Source organism: Miscanthus floridulus, chromosome 8 (genome assembly GCF_019320115.1).
Source record: "Miscanthus floridulus cultivar M001 chromosome 8, ASM1932011v1, whole genome shotgun sequence".
NCBI lineage: Eukaryota > Viridiplantae > Streptophyta > Magnoliopsida > Poales > Poaceae > Miscanthus > Miscanthus floridulus.
In genome coordinates, this window is record NC_089587.1 from 84382293 (window position 1) to 84397633 (window position 15341).

Consider the following 15341-nt stretch of genomic DNA (forward strand, 5'->3'; position numbering starts at 1 on the left):
CAGGTCGTCCCTACTCAACCTCTGAAAAGATGACGTCGGCCTCCAGCTCGTCTTGCCAGACAATACGTAGCGGGGCAAAGGAGATCAGAGGAAGGAGCCATAGATACTCATAATAAGGCCTCCGCTCCACAACCTTAGGACACAGCCATGACTGAGACTGCCCAGCCAAAGAGGAAACGAGGGGGGATTAGAAAGCCAAACCAATATTACGACAAGGCATGCTATGTGATAACGGAGGTCGGGCCAGACAGGTAGATCCTTGAGCCATATACATACAGGGCAAAATTTCATAATCACATTGGGTTTGTAGTTAGAGATAAGTTGAACCCAGCTATCCATGGCTAGAATCTTGTACCTATGAGCCAAAAGGTAGACCTATGGGAGAAGCTGAAGCAGAACTTCAAGTTTTCGGAGGGAACGCATGAGTTGGTACAAGAAAATGCTTTTAAGATAATGGGGCAGAGCTTCCAACGTTGGTGGTCGGATCTGAACAAGAACTTTATCCAACAGAAGTTAACTTCTTTCCATGAGTGTGGCAACATAACTCCTAGTCAATGGGAGGAGCTCGTGGCTGAGAAAACTTTAGAGGCATCATTGGCCCTCAGTGCCCGTAACATCGAGTAGGCGAAGAAGAACCAACACTACCCTCGTCTAGGCCCAGGTGGCTACGCTGGCAAGCAAGAGGTCTTTAGGAAGATGGACACAGAGGCCGAAGCTGTCGAGAATACAGAAGTGCCAAAGTTGAAGCCATGCCTCAAACAGTGGATATACGCGAGGAGTGTGGATTCATCCGGTAGTAGCCTCAAGTTTGCTAAGCCAGAGACCAGAGAGGTAGTATCAAAGATATTGAAACTTGCTGAAGACAAGGAGAAGGGCGCATTCAACCCTTCCAGAGAGAGGGACGAGCTTACCGCTGCCTTGGGAAACCCTGAGCACACAGGACGCACCAGGGGGCTAGGGAAGAGGATGTCCTAGAAGCATGGATTCATAGAGGAGAGGCACATGTACAAGAAACATGACAGAGACCGAGAGTCTAATCTTGAGCGCCAAGTGAAGGCACTAGTTGAAAAGATGTTGGTGGAGAAAGGACTATCTACGATGGAGCCACAGACACTAATGAGGCCGCCCGGAGAACTAGCGGTAGTTGGTAGCCCTCTGGATGTTCCCAGCAGTCAAGGTTCCAATGCAACCGGAACCCCCGTCGATCGCATACGGGCGCCAACCAGTTGCAAATTGGTGGTTCCGATGGGTAGGCAAAACGTGATCATTGAGGTGGCAACGGGCGTGGCACATCCTCCGGGTGGCACGTGGCACAATAGGGACATCCCGCAGGACTACACTCGGGTTGAGGTGCATACTATGAAGCCCGAGTTCATGACTTGGAAGATAGAACACCCTACTCCTGAGGGGCTCATGTTACTCGGAGACATCATGAACCAGTTCATCCTCTGGCACAGACAGGACATTGTATTGACCGAGTCTTCGCCAACTCCAACTAAAGTTCATCCTCTAGAGCAACCCGTCGAGGACGGGGAGGTATACTCATAGGCCCATAACCATGACCACCACATGCTAGAGACTTCTCCACCTTGTACCGAGCAAGGGCATGATGACATGCCACATCCTTCTCCACCTCGTACCGAGCATGGGCATGATGACATGCCACGTCCTTCTCCATCTCATACCGAGCAAAGGCGTGATGAGATGCAACATCCTTCTCAACAAGCACAGCCGATACATGAACAACAAGTGTCTCATGAACAGCAATTGCCTCGTGAACAACCGATACATGAAGAACAACTGGCCCCTGGAGCAGGTGATGCACAAGTTGACAAGGATGTGCCCGAATAGGAAGCTCGAAACAAAATCCCAATCAAGATAAGGCCATCGTATGTGGGCATTAATGACGTCTTGTCATTGCACAAGTGGATGGCCCATAACCAGTTCAAGCCTAAGAACCAAGTAAAAGAATTCAGAGCACTAGCTTCTAAGGAGGGCACCACTAGCAAACTACACAAAGGGTTTAACAAGTATCCAGCTGTTGATAACTCAAATAGTCAAATGGTTGCCCGGATAAATATGAAAAAGGCAAGAACTTCCTACCAAATCGAGTCATACAGTGCTTGCCACATGGAATGAGAAAGTTCCACGATTGGTACTTGCGTGCTCAGATAACAGAACTAGAAATCTTACAAGCATGGATCCCTGCCTAGCACATTTGGAGCCCTAGGTGGGCAAATTGCTGTTAAGTTTAAGGATATCCAGGCATGCTTCCACCTCAGACGAATGGAAATGAATCTAATTCGCATGTGATGCCTGTAAGTCCTTGCCCTCTCGATATGATATGAATGTAATATTTTGATTTTGTTGTAACTAACCCGCGCTATGATTTGTAGAATGCAAGCGGACTTTGTGAGAAAGAGGCCAACTCTGAAACATGGGTATATAGACCCTTCACCTATAGCATCAACAAATTTTAATTACCCTAAAGAGTGGAACTAGATTGCAAAGAACTAGGAGCTGGAAAAACACTTAAGGAGAAAGAGGACATAAGGAACAAGAAAATATTGGAAGAGTCCCTCAAGGTTGCGGCATACATTGCCCTATGTTTTAAAAATCTCCAACAACACGATACTATATGGATACCATACCACTTCAAGTAAGTTCGACTATATACTAAGCTTTGTTCAATATACTTTGTTCGATGCAAAAGAGCTTATGTGTTCCTTCTATGACTAAATTCATACAGCGATCACTGGATTTGCATAGGTGTCTGGCTCTCACATAGCATGTCATGGGTCTTTGATTCACCGGATTTCCCAGTCGAGACATACAAAGACTTCATAGCGATTGTCAAGACGTATACATATCGACAATCCTCATTTTAGCTACTATGTTTGTATACATACTTGTAAGGTTCAATGTGGGATACTAACAAGTTGCATTTGCTAAAACCATTGGAATAAGGCATTTAGGCACTATGTCCAGGAATATAAGGGGAGGCATCATCCAAATAGGAAGGAAAAGTTGTATGTCAAAACTCTATATGCGGTAAGTGTCATTTACTTTGGTACTCCATATATTACGTGTTTGTCAATAGCATTACTTAACATCTCCATATGCAAAACACACAGTGCCCCAAGCAGAAGCCTGGGAGTCTACATTATGGATACTACACATGTATTATGATGAGTACCATCGGTGGCTACAACAGAAACTCCAATCTGGTAAGTTTGAACCTCTTCACTCGTAGTATGAAAAGTTCGCATATGTTGTGATATAGTAAATCTAAACTTGTTCTCTTGTAGTTGGAGAAAGATAAAGACACGAGAAGGAACCCATACAAGGATGACGAGCTCTTAGAGATGGTCGGCGACCTTTTCAACTTCATAATGGACCAGATTGTGTACCATAAAGGCACTTACCATCATCTTCTTTCTGACTTAGGTAGTAATCCTCTATACCAACACCTTCGTGAGACTGATAGGCTAGCCCTAGGCCGTTGATAACAATGTGGACTTGTGGTATGGTTTGGATCAGACTTTGGAACGGTTTGGACTTTGTTTTGCATGTGAACTTGTGGATTTCTTAATGGACTATGTTATAATGATGGACTTCATAATGGACTATGTTGTAATAATAGACTTTTGTGAATTATGACTTGTGATGATGTTCTAAATAATGGTCTTGTGTTTGTTGATGTATATATGTATATTTGTGGTGGTCAGATTCGAATTTGAATTATATATATATGTGGTCATATTTGAATTTAAATTATTTTTTTGCTGGAAAATTACTATAGGGGTGGTTCTTGATTGAACCACCCTTACAAATACACACAGCAGGGGCGGCTGGTGATACAGCCGCCCTTACAGAAGTCCACTACAGGGGCGGCTGATATTACCGGCCACCCTACAGAGGACACTGTAGGGGCGGCTGAAAACACTAGCCGCCCCTACAGAGGGCACTACAGGGGCGGTCAGGAAACCGCCCCTACAGAGGCACCCTCTGTAGGAACACCCTAGGAAGGGCGGCTGGCGCAGTCGCCCCTACAGTTAACTTCTGTAGTTATGTTCATCGCATCCTGTGAATTTTCTCTTGGGCTTCTGAGTCCTATTCCATAGACTACTGGGTGCATGAGGTTATAAGGATCTACACAATACAAAGTCGCTCATCGATATACCATGGAGAAGCTAAATTGTTTTTTCGAGAACGTGCATAGCACATGTTTCATTAAGAAGAAGTTAGAAGTTTTACACGCCCAACATCACATCACGGCGAGGTGCCATGAGCGATGGGGTTGAACACGAACACAAGGCACCGCTAGGCGGTGGAGTGCACTCTGTTGTAACTAACTAAGAAACTAATGTGCGACCGAAGAGCTTGCGACGTTGAGCGAACCCTTCCTCAAGACGTCCGCGTCGCCGCCCGCCTCCCACGAGCACTAGCCATGGGGAAGAGCTCCTTCATTGCCGCGCGCTTGAACGACGACAGCGGCACTTGGAACGTCTTGTCGAACCGAGTGACGATGGTCGTGTCAGGCGTCGCCGGCGCTGACCGTGTGGCGCTCGTCGATGGCTGTTATTTGCCAAGCAAGACCCGCTTGGCCTGCTTCTCTGGGTTCGGGTCACGGTAGGCGGACTTGGCAGCAAGTCTATCGCTGCGTCGTGGTACCTCAATCCGCACGCAAGAGACACGAAGGCGCGGTGGCGACTGGAGCAACGGCTTCTCGAGCGGCAACTTTAGACCGGTGATGAAGTCCTCGACAGACATGGGTTGGACCGAAGGCGAGACAGCAACAGAGGTGGGAGGGGGTCTGTTGATGGGCCGTTGTCGGTGGGCTGAGGGGGCTGCCCATCGTGGGCGTCATTGGAGTCCCCGACGGAGAGCTGCTGATGCAGCGCTTGCTCATTAGCCACTAGCCCCGATGCCCAGGACCCCTGTGGAGGGCTACTTTGTAGCCCCATGTCCGGCACCAAGACCGAAAGCAGGTGCTCGGAGGCCGCGAACTTTGGCTGGGCGCAAACCGCGGCATCCAAGTAAGAGTCACAAAGCATTGGATCCATCCATGGGAGCGGTGCTTGAGGCCGCGACGGAATTTGAATTTCAAATTCTTGGGAGGCCTCGGGCGACTTGTAGGGGGAAGACGACACCGGACGTGACGAGGGACGAGGGCCGAACTGGAATATGCTAAGACAAAGTTCTAGGAGTCATTTGTCTAAGTTCATGCTACCAACAAAGAAAAGTTACAAGTGGAAATCCGAGAGATTGTGCAACAACAAAAGTTACTCAATCAGTTAATACTATATGTTATTCCATCTGTTCAAAACTATAAGACATTTTGACTTTTCTAGATGCATTAATTTAACTATGTATCGAAACATAGTGTATATGTAAGTACATAATAAAAGTTATCTATCTAGAAAAGTGAAAATGTCTTACAATTTGAAACGGAGGAAGCATGTAATACTATAACATCATAATTATAAATAAATATTTTTAATATGCATGATTCCACTAATTACAACTAGAATGCTACACATCAGAAGTTATGTATGCTAATCTCCTCTGTACCCAGCAAGGGAAAGGAAACGTGTCATAATTTTGAACAGAGAATGAAGGAGTATCAATCACTGATCACTGGCCGCACCGTGGCCTGACCATTATACTCGCGTTGCAAATTTGCAGCTCATCAAACCTCGGCTTGGCTCCCCTGCCAGAAAATATATACAACCGTCAGAACTACTGCTACTCCACATAATTTAACCCGTTCTCCTCTGCCCGCTGTCTCCCTCTCGCACTATAACTACCCCTTGCCAACCACGGCACCCTCGGCCCAAAGCAAGCAGTAGCCAAGAACAGAAGCAAAGCTCGCTGCAGGGAGAACGAGTCTCCTACAGCAAGAAACCACCCCCATTCCTTCCATCCATGGAAGATCCCTACACGAGCTGCTTCAAGAACAGCTACTACTACTACGCCTCCTCCTACCCAGCTGCTCCAGCTCCACACCATCTCCCTCCTCCCCTTCCACCGTACACCACCCTCTACCCCGCCGCCGCGGCGCCGCAGTACCACCCTGCCTGCTTCTTCCAGCCGCCACCGACGACGCTGCCGCCTCTCCATGACAGCCCACCGTCACCGCCGCTACGGGAGGCGCTGCCCCTCCTGTCCCAGTCGCCTACGCGCGCCGTCTCCCGGGTCCAGCCGCGCCCGCACGTGGCGGTGGACTCCGACTCCGACGATGACGCCGATGACTTCGTCCTACGGGAGGCCGTCGGCAGCTTTGTGACTCCATCGACGCGCGCACCGCTCTTCGCCGACCTCAACTGCATGCCCTCCTGCTGCGACGACGACGGCGACCCGATGGACCTGGAGGCCGCGGCGCCCACGGACGACGACGCCGCGGTCGCGCTGCGCATCGGCCTGCCACCGGCTCCTGCCAACGGCTGCGGTGGCGCGGAGTCTGACCTCCTGTCCGGGCTCTCCGGCAGGGGGGCCTGCGGTGGCATGGAGCCCGAGGAGGATGAGGACGAGTGCAAGGTGGACACCGGCGGCGACGGCGACGAGGTGGTGCCGTTAGGGTTCGCGTCGACGCCCATCGGGAGGCTCAACAAGGGGCAGTACTGGATCCCGACGCCGGCGCAGATCCTCATCGGTCCTACGCAATTCTCGTGCCCCGTCTGCTACAAGACCTTCAACCGGTACAACAACATGCAGGTCAGATCAGTGCCATGGCCATGCTCGCTCACCCATACATAACATACCTTTTTTTTTTTTGGTCTTGCCTTGCTGTTTTCTATCTTGTTCTTCTTGAGCTAGCTAGGTAGTTTGGTTCTTGGATTATTGATTGGTCATCAATCATGCATGTTCTCTGGCCGGCAAGGTAGCTAGCTTTGGAGCTAGTTGCATGCCATGAAACAGACTCAAGCCCAGATGCTGATGCACAGTGGCTGCTGCCTTTTGCGTGATTGAACTAGACTGGCATGCCAGGGGCAGCCATGCATGGAGCCATGCATCTTTATGCTTTCCTTGGGTGAGTGCTTGCCTTTTGAAGATTCATATGAGCTAGTGTGGTGTGGGAGCAGTGGGGATCCCAGAGAAGATTTGACCTTTGCTTATCTCTCTACTCTATCTTACTAGCTCTGATCCATCATCTTTTTTTTTTGTTTTCTTTTGGAGTAGTAGTAGTATTATCCATCTGGTTACTTTCTAGTAGTTGTCTCCAAGTAGTACTAGCTAGCCCAGGTCACTAGCAGCACCCGGTGCTGATCTGATCACTCACAAGTCATGATGGCTCATGACATGAGATTTGGGCAACAGATACACACAGGTTGTTTCAGGGCAGGCTTCCATGGTTTGGAAAGCATAAGCAGCCTGTTCGCTTGCTACGATAGTAAATTTTCAAACAGAAACAGTGTTTTTTCTCCCACACCAAACTAACCAACAGTAAATTGTTTACGAAGAGGCTGAAGATTTGTGGCATCATGACCTGAGGCATGGCAGTCTTGAGTCTCCTCCTTCATGCACTCCTCCCAAGAACACAAAGAGATCTGCAGTGTTCTTCCTGTAGCCGGCCACAGTCACTCTGGCTGCTCTCTTAAAGGAGCAACACCAAAACACGTACAAAACACACACAAAGCAAAGGCTAGCTTGAGTTGCCAGAGACTATCAAAAGATCACCGCACCTATCCTCACAAGTCACACATGCACCTTCTCTGGTTGCAACTGATCGCCACTGCTGCATGAAAAAAGTCACACAGTGCTGGGTAGGTTCAGTCAGGTCACCTTTGGACTTTGGTCATTCATCATACAACTCCAACTCCAAGCAAGCTATCTAGCTTGGAGGAGGCTGGTCATGCACAATGTGTCAAACATGCTCTTCTTCTATAACACACATCAGTGGCCGGCTCAGTGCATTAATAGCTAGTAGATTCGCATGATTATTATGCCACCAAACACTGCATATACACAAAAGAAGAAGAAAAAACAGCATGCGATATGATACGTATTCAATTTGCCTCCATACATTTCCCACATTGACATCAATGTCATCGATCTTTTGTCATAGTCATAGATATATAGGATCAATGATAGATGAACTTGTTAAGAAAGACGAAGATGTAACAGCAAATAAAATGCTGCGTTAATTCATTCATTTCTGTACTAACAAGCAAATCTATATGACAATGGCAGATGCACATGTGGGGGCACGGGTCTCAGTACCGCAAGGGCCCGGAGTCGCTCCGCGGCGTGCAGCCGACGGCGATGCTCCGTCTGCCGTGCTACTGCTGCGCGCCGGGTTGCCGCAACAACATCGACCACCCGCGGGCGCGGCCGCTCAAGGACTTCCGGACGCTGCAGACGCACTACAAGCGCAAGCACGGGCTGAAGCCCTTCCTGTGCCGCAAGTGCGGCAAGGCGTTCGCCGTCAAGGGCGACTGGCGCACGCACGAGAAGAACTGCGGCAAGCTCTGGTACTGCCTCTGCGGCTCCGAGTTCAAGCACAAGCGCTCGCTCAAGGACCACGCGCGCGCCTTCGGCCACGGCCACGGGGCCTTCGGCTGCAACCTCGACGGCGGCAGCGGCGCCGACGGTCTCGACGACGACGATGACGGCGCCGTCTCCGAGATCGAGCACGACTTGAGCGCCGCCGCCTGCAGCAGCAGGCCCGCCGCCGCCGCGCGGTGATCATGCATCTCTACGCTACGTGGTGTGGTGACACACGTATAGCTAGCGCTAGCTCTAGTAGTAGTGCTACCCGGCTGGCCGGCCGTGTTGTTGTTCTTGCATTGTTAGTTGCTGCTGTGTTGCTGTCGGCGCTGGCCAGCCCGTCGTTGTCTGCCTTTGCTCCATCGAGTAGTTTGTTAATTAGGGTTGTGGAGGTCGTCGGTCGTGTCATCTCGTCATGATGATCTATATCCATCTCTAAGCTAGAGCTACCTGAAGGTTAGTCTGTGATCCTGTGTCCGTTCGTACCGATCAATCTAGAAGACTCCACTGTTATCATTAGCTAGTAGTAGAATGCTAGCTGCAGCTGCAGGATTGCTGTTGGGTGCATGGTGATCTCGACAGATCATCATGCCATACCATATTAAGTCATGATGGAAAAACAGCTTCCTCCTCAATATGATTTCATGTTTGGCATTTCTTAAACTTCAATTTTTCTCGAGTTCGAATCATATATTGTCAACTGCTGCTAAAATTTCTCTATTTAGCTAGCTCTAGTCACAGTTAAACGTACTACTGCTGCTGCTATAGTACTGTACATGAGAAATTTGTGAATACTGCCGATCGATCGATATGCATGGTGTCAGTGGCAGGGGATCGAGATGCATGAATGGCTACGTCGATGGTGGATGGATGCTGTTTGTTGCAATCCAAAACGGGAAACTTTTCCCCATTCAGCTAACCTACTCATCAGCTGCATCATGTACAAGTATAACGTTGTAGGACAGTAATGGAGAGCGACCACTGGGATCTCCATCTTCCACCTCGGCATTGACGACGCGCGCATCCACCAGATGGGTCGTCGTCGCCATTGACATCACCGCTATAGCTAGCTAGCTCGTCGCTGCATGTGGAAAAACTGAGCCCATCATCTCTCCACTGTCCCAGTCAAGTTTCTACTATGTGGATCGACATGCCCCTTTCTGTGCAAACACATAGACCAACCTAACCTAACCATGTTTTTATAGCCTGCCTGGCCTCCGGCCAGGTCCCTGCAGTAGCTAGTAGGACACACACAGTCCAGACTCCACGTTCCAGGTTTGTATGCCCTGCAAGGAGAAAGCAGAAAAGGCGATGATAGGGACTGAGCTGTAGAGACAGGAATAGGATATGTACTACTACTACTACTTAGGACGTGTTTAGTTTCTAAAAATTTTTACCTCTTACCATAAAAGAGCATGTTTAGACATATGCATAGAGTACTAAATGTAGATAAAAAAAAACTAATTGCACAGTTCTCGGCAAAATCGCGAGACGAATTTTTTAAGCCTAATTAATCCACGGAAAGCCTTAAATGCTACAGTAACCCACATGTGCTAATGCCCGATTACTTAGTATCATTAGATTCGTCTCGCAGTTTCCTGATGGGTTCTGTAATTTGTTTTTTTTATTAGTATCTAAAAACCTCTCTCGACATCCTTTCGACACATCCGATGTGACACCCAAAAATTTTCAACTCTCCAACTAAACATACCCTTACTGCAGGCCCCTAGCTATTTAGCTAAGGCCTTGTTTAGTTCCAAAAAGTTTTTCCAAAAAGTGCTACAGTACCCATCACATCGAATCTTGCGATACGTGTATGGAGCATTAAATGTAGACGAAAAAAACTAATTGCACAATTTGGTTGGAAATCGCGAAACGAACGTTTTGAGCCTAATTAGTCCATGATTGAATACTAATTGTCAAATAAAAACAAAAGTGCTACAGTAGCCAAAATCCCAAATTTCACCCAACTAAACAAGACCTAACACATACTAGCATCTCTTTTTTTTTGTAAATTAATAAAATTGTTCAGACAATGTATATTCCTGTGTAGTATTCCCAAGCTAAGGCCCCGTTTAGTTTCCTCCAAAACCCAAAATTTTTTACGCAGTACCCATCACATCGAATCTTGCGGCACATGCATGGAGTAATAAATGTAGACGAAAAAAAATTAATTGCACAATTGGGTGAGAAATCGCGAGACGAAACTTTCGAACCTAATTAGTCCATAATTAGACACTAATTACCAAATACAAACGAAAGTGCTACAATACCCGAAATCCAAAAAATTCCGGATCTAAACGGGGCCTAACAGGGATGCACGTTTTTGTCTTCTCTAGCTGATATTAGGTCAGCTCAAAACTCATGTAACTGAACTAATCCAAATTTTAAACGAAGAAATGAGAAGGATGCAAATAAGCTAATAAGGCAGTCTGGCAGTGATCCATGACACAGCTCTACGGCGACTTCATGAGACACTGTTCGTTTTCAAAACTTGAAATCAAGTTCTCTGGAAATAATAGGGAAAAAAATATGCAGGTGCTCCGACCAGATGTGGTCGTTTGCAAACTGCGCTGCTGCTTTCCGCGAGAGGATCTACTTTTTGGGCGCACTTGAGAGATTGTGGGGGCATGCATATGGGCATGGCCGACCAAAGTATGCATAGCCAAAGTTTGATGGATGGAACATCTCATACATACCATGAGAAGTTCGTGTCAAATGATGAGCTTTTTATCACATCGGCTGGATAGAAAGAACAAAGAAGGATAGGGATGCACAGGTACAAGGAGCTCACCACACCACACCACACACCTTTTTATTTCTTAGAAAAAAAAATATTCTGAATTGTACTTCTTTTCTGAGTTAAATTAAATTAAAGTGGGCTATATATATTGCATATACCGTCTTAACGGCTGCAAACATGGAGGATATATAGCCTTTCTCTGTCTTAGGCCTTGTTTAGTTCCAAAAAGTTTTCCCAAAAAGTGATACAGTAGCCATCACATCGAATCTTACCATACGTGCATGGAGCATTAAATGTAGACGGAAAAAAAAACTAATTGCACAGTTTGGTTGGAAAACGCGAGACGAACGTTTTGAGCCTAATTAGTCCATGATTGAATACTAATTGCCAAATAAAAACGAAAGTGCTACAGTAGCCAAATTCTCAAATTTCACCCAACTAAACAAGGCTTTATCGGAATATTGGGGAAAAAATTGTTAGCAATATACTACTAGTAGTACAGTGCTCTCCCCGTCCCTAGATAAACTAATTTCTATAGTTGTTCTAAGTTAATTAATCTGACTAAAATTGTAAAGAAGAGCGCTAAGATTTATAAAACCAAATTAATATTATTAGATGCACCATAAACTATATTTTTTTAAACATAAATATTTGCGGTTTTTTTCTATATAAACTTGATCAAATATATATAGATAAGTTTGACTTATTAAGATGGAGATCTAGTAGTTGATTTATTCATGGACAAAGACAGTAGTTCTATATAACATGTAACCAGATTTATTGCTTTAAGTCAAAGCTGCATAGTATATATGCCAAGGCCCTGTTTAGTTCTTCTCCAAAACGTCAAATTTTTCAAGATTTCTCGTCACATCGAATCTTTGGACGCATGCATAAAGCATTAAATATAAATAAAAATAAAACTAATTACACAGTTTAGACGAAATTCACGAGATGAATCTTTTAAACCTAATTAGACTATTATTAGACACTAATTACCAAATAACAACGAAAATGCTACAGTGCGTTTTGCCAAATTTTTTGGCAACCAAACTAGCCCCAAGCAAACTCTAGGTTTTTATTACTGACGGTTGGCCACAGGGCCAGGGGGTGAAGGTATTGCAGGGCCATCGGAAAACAATGAATTCTCTGATGTCTCCGACAGTAGGTGTTTTGTTTTTGTTACCTGAAGTTATTTCATTGCAGGTCTGTCTCATGACATCACAATCCATCCATCATTGTAGCAAACCTTTGCTCATAGGCTTGTTTAGATTGAGGTTAGGAATCAGTATTTGGCACTGTAGCACTTTCGTTTGTATTTGACAATTATTGTCCAATCATGGCCTAACTAGGCTCAAAAGATTCGTCTCGTAATTTACAATCAAACTGTGTAATTAATTATTTTTTATCTATATTTAATACTGCATGCATGTGTCTAAAGATTTGATGTGATGAAAAGAAAGTGAAAAAACTTGCAATCTAAACAAGGCTATAGCTAGACTGTTTTGTAGTGGATTTTAGCCATTGAACCCACGTACGTGTTTTTCCCGTACAAGTGTTTTCTCGTTTGGACAGGTGTATCACGCTATTGCAACAAACAATTTAGCCGGCTCCTAAATGACATTAATTTTCTATCTACTCCCTCCATTCCCGAATGAATCAATTTCTAGAGTCATCTTAAGATAAACTTTTTTAAAGCTTAACCAAATTTATAGAGAAGAGCACCAATGTTTATGGCATCAAATTAATATCATTAGATATACTATAAAATGTATTTTCATAATTTGTTCATTTGGTGTCACAAGTGTATTTTTCTATAAACTTAGTTAAATTTAAAAATTTTGACTTAAGACAATTCTAGAAATTGATTTATTCGTCCCTAAGTTAGGAGGCTTTCATACCATGCATGCATCCCACTAAAGAGTTGTTGCTAATAATATAGCAATAGGATAACTGTTCCTTTTAATTTAAACCTTGTCATGAACCAAATTATAGTGGCACTTCTTCACATGATAGGAACCACCACTACTCTACTAGTAGTAGTATTTTCAAAGGTGGTTCTTTATGTGAACCACATCTGAAAGTTGTTGGAAAATAATCCTTTCTATTTTTAATTAAGTTGAGCTTGTTGTGGAGCATATATCTAACTGAGCGCTAGCACTGCTTCTTGTTATAACTTGTCAAAACTTATTAATTGGGGCTTTATATCTGTCGTCAAAAAATTGAGCAGAAATCTGCTCTTGCTCCGAAAAGGAAGAACCAATCCAGGCTTAATATTTATCCTGATAGAGAGTATCATTCTAGGTTTGAATTAAGTCAAGAATTCTTTAAATGTAACTAAGTTTATAAAAAAAATATCAATATTTCTATCTCCAAATAGATTTATTATGAAAACACACCCATTATTCATCTAATATATACTTATTATGCCTCATAAATATTAACATATTTTGTATGTGTTTAATTAAATTTAAGATTTATTGACTTTTTGAAGAAAAAAAACGAGAATGTCAAAAAAAAAACTACTAAGGCAGTAAAAAATAAGCTACTAGCTTCACCATTCACCAACAAGCCTAGTACATACTTACATGAGTATTATACCTATCCGGCTATACTACGTGCATGCGATAACCTCGAAACGCACAAACTAGGCAGGGAGAAGTGGCGACACATCTGCAGCAGCGATCACCTCAGCTCGAAACTGGCTGAGATTACACACTTGATCATGTGGATTAATCAGTGAATAATGAAGCTACTAGTGCCCTGAAAAGGGCCTGCCGCCCTTTCCCTAATCTCCCCCACATGCCTGCAGAGAGAGTCAAACCTTTTCTGCACAGCACTTGCCTCGAAGCTGCGATGTGCACGCATGCATGCATTGCACGCACGCATGTCGAGGTGCACGCGCGCGTCGCATACCATGTTCCATGCTCGTACGAGAGATCGACCACCCTTCCAAAACACATCCCTTTCTTAAATTCTCTGATCTTGTATAGATTAGTAGCCATATATCGACCGGGTTTAATAAGTCCTACACGCTAGCTAACAACCATCTGGGAGACCAGGAGAAGCAGAGCAGGAATAAACAAGCGACGCGCTGTCTGTCCCTCGCACGCCCCCATCAGCAGGCCCAGCAGCGCAGGAAACAGCACTGTCTTCAGTCTTCACCCCCGATCAGGTCACTTCCAACTTGGATCTGCGATTCGCTCTCCTCCGACTCATGCTACAGGAGACGCGTGCTTTGCCGAATGCAATTATACTCGGTAAAGAAGGTTTTGTACTCGATAAAGCCTTTGCCAAGTGCTGCACTCGGTAAAGAGCTGTCGGCATATCCCTTCACGGCAAAGGCTTCTTTGCCGAGTGCCGCATGTCGTGCACTCGGCAAAGGATTTCCCGAGTGCCACGACGGCACTCGGCAAAGAAAAGCCGCCGTGATGGCCAGGTCACAGTGACGGCCCCTTTGTCGAGTGCCACGCGTCGGCACTCGGCAAAGAAATATATTTTTTATTTTTTTAAAAAAAATGCTTTGTCGAGTGTCTGAATCTAGCACTCGGTAAAGCTTCTTTTCTTTTTTTTGGATTTTCTTTGCCGAGTGCTGTAGGTAGGCACTTGTCAGTGTTTCGTACAAGCACCGGCAAGTAAATTTATAGTAATACGCGTTAGGCTCAGATGGTGCGTTAAAGGACACGAGATTTATACTGGTTCGGGCTAAATGTCTCTACGTCTAGTTTGTTGCTGCTCGTATTATTAGCATCGAAAATGATTCGTAATGGGGGGTACAAACGATCGAGAGAGGGACTGGTCCCAAGTCTCTAATGGAAGGGTCGAAAGGATGCCAAGAGCTTGGTAGCAGCTTGACTGTGTGTGTTGTGTGTTGTGCCGTCAAAAGTCGGTCCTTTTGCTAGAGGAAGCGCATCCCCTTTTATAGATAAAGGGAACGACTTTACAAGTAACAGGGCTAGGGTGCGTACACTACCTAGCCTTGTTGCTCACGTCTACCCAGCCTTGTCACCCATTCTGGTGAGTGCGAAAGAATGATAAGCGCCTACCATACTGTCAATGTCTCTGTAGAATGTCAGGATGGTTACAGAGTACTGCCCTGCGCAGGGTATGG

General features: G+C 45.5%; 1 protein-coding gene across 1 annotated transcript; it reads left to right on the forward strand.

Moving 5' to 3' along the window:
* The first annotated feature begins 5865 nt into the window (after positions 1–5865).
* Positions 5866–9016, forward strand: LOC136472805 (zinc finger protein WIP2-like). Its single transcript, XM_066470510.1, has 2 exons — positions 5866–6717; positions 8194–9016. Exons 1-2 carry the CDS (start codon positions 5929–5931, stop codon positions 8686–8688), a joined length of 1284 nt encoding a protein of 427 aa, XP_066326607.1. The 5' UTR covers positions 5866–5928; the 3' UTR covers positions 8689–9016.
* The last annotated feature ends 6325 nt before the right edge of the window (positions 9017–15341 follow it).

Coding starts and splice junctions, on each gene's coding strand:
- LOC136472805 (XM_066470510.1), top strand. CDS start 5,929: ATGGAAGATCCCTACACGAGCTGCTTCAAGAACAGCTACTACTACTAC. Junction 6,718..8,193: donor ACCGGTACAACAACATGCAG/GTCAGATCAGTG, acceptor TGACAATGGCAG/ATGCACATGTGGGGGCACGG.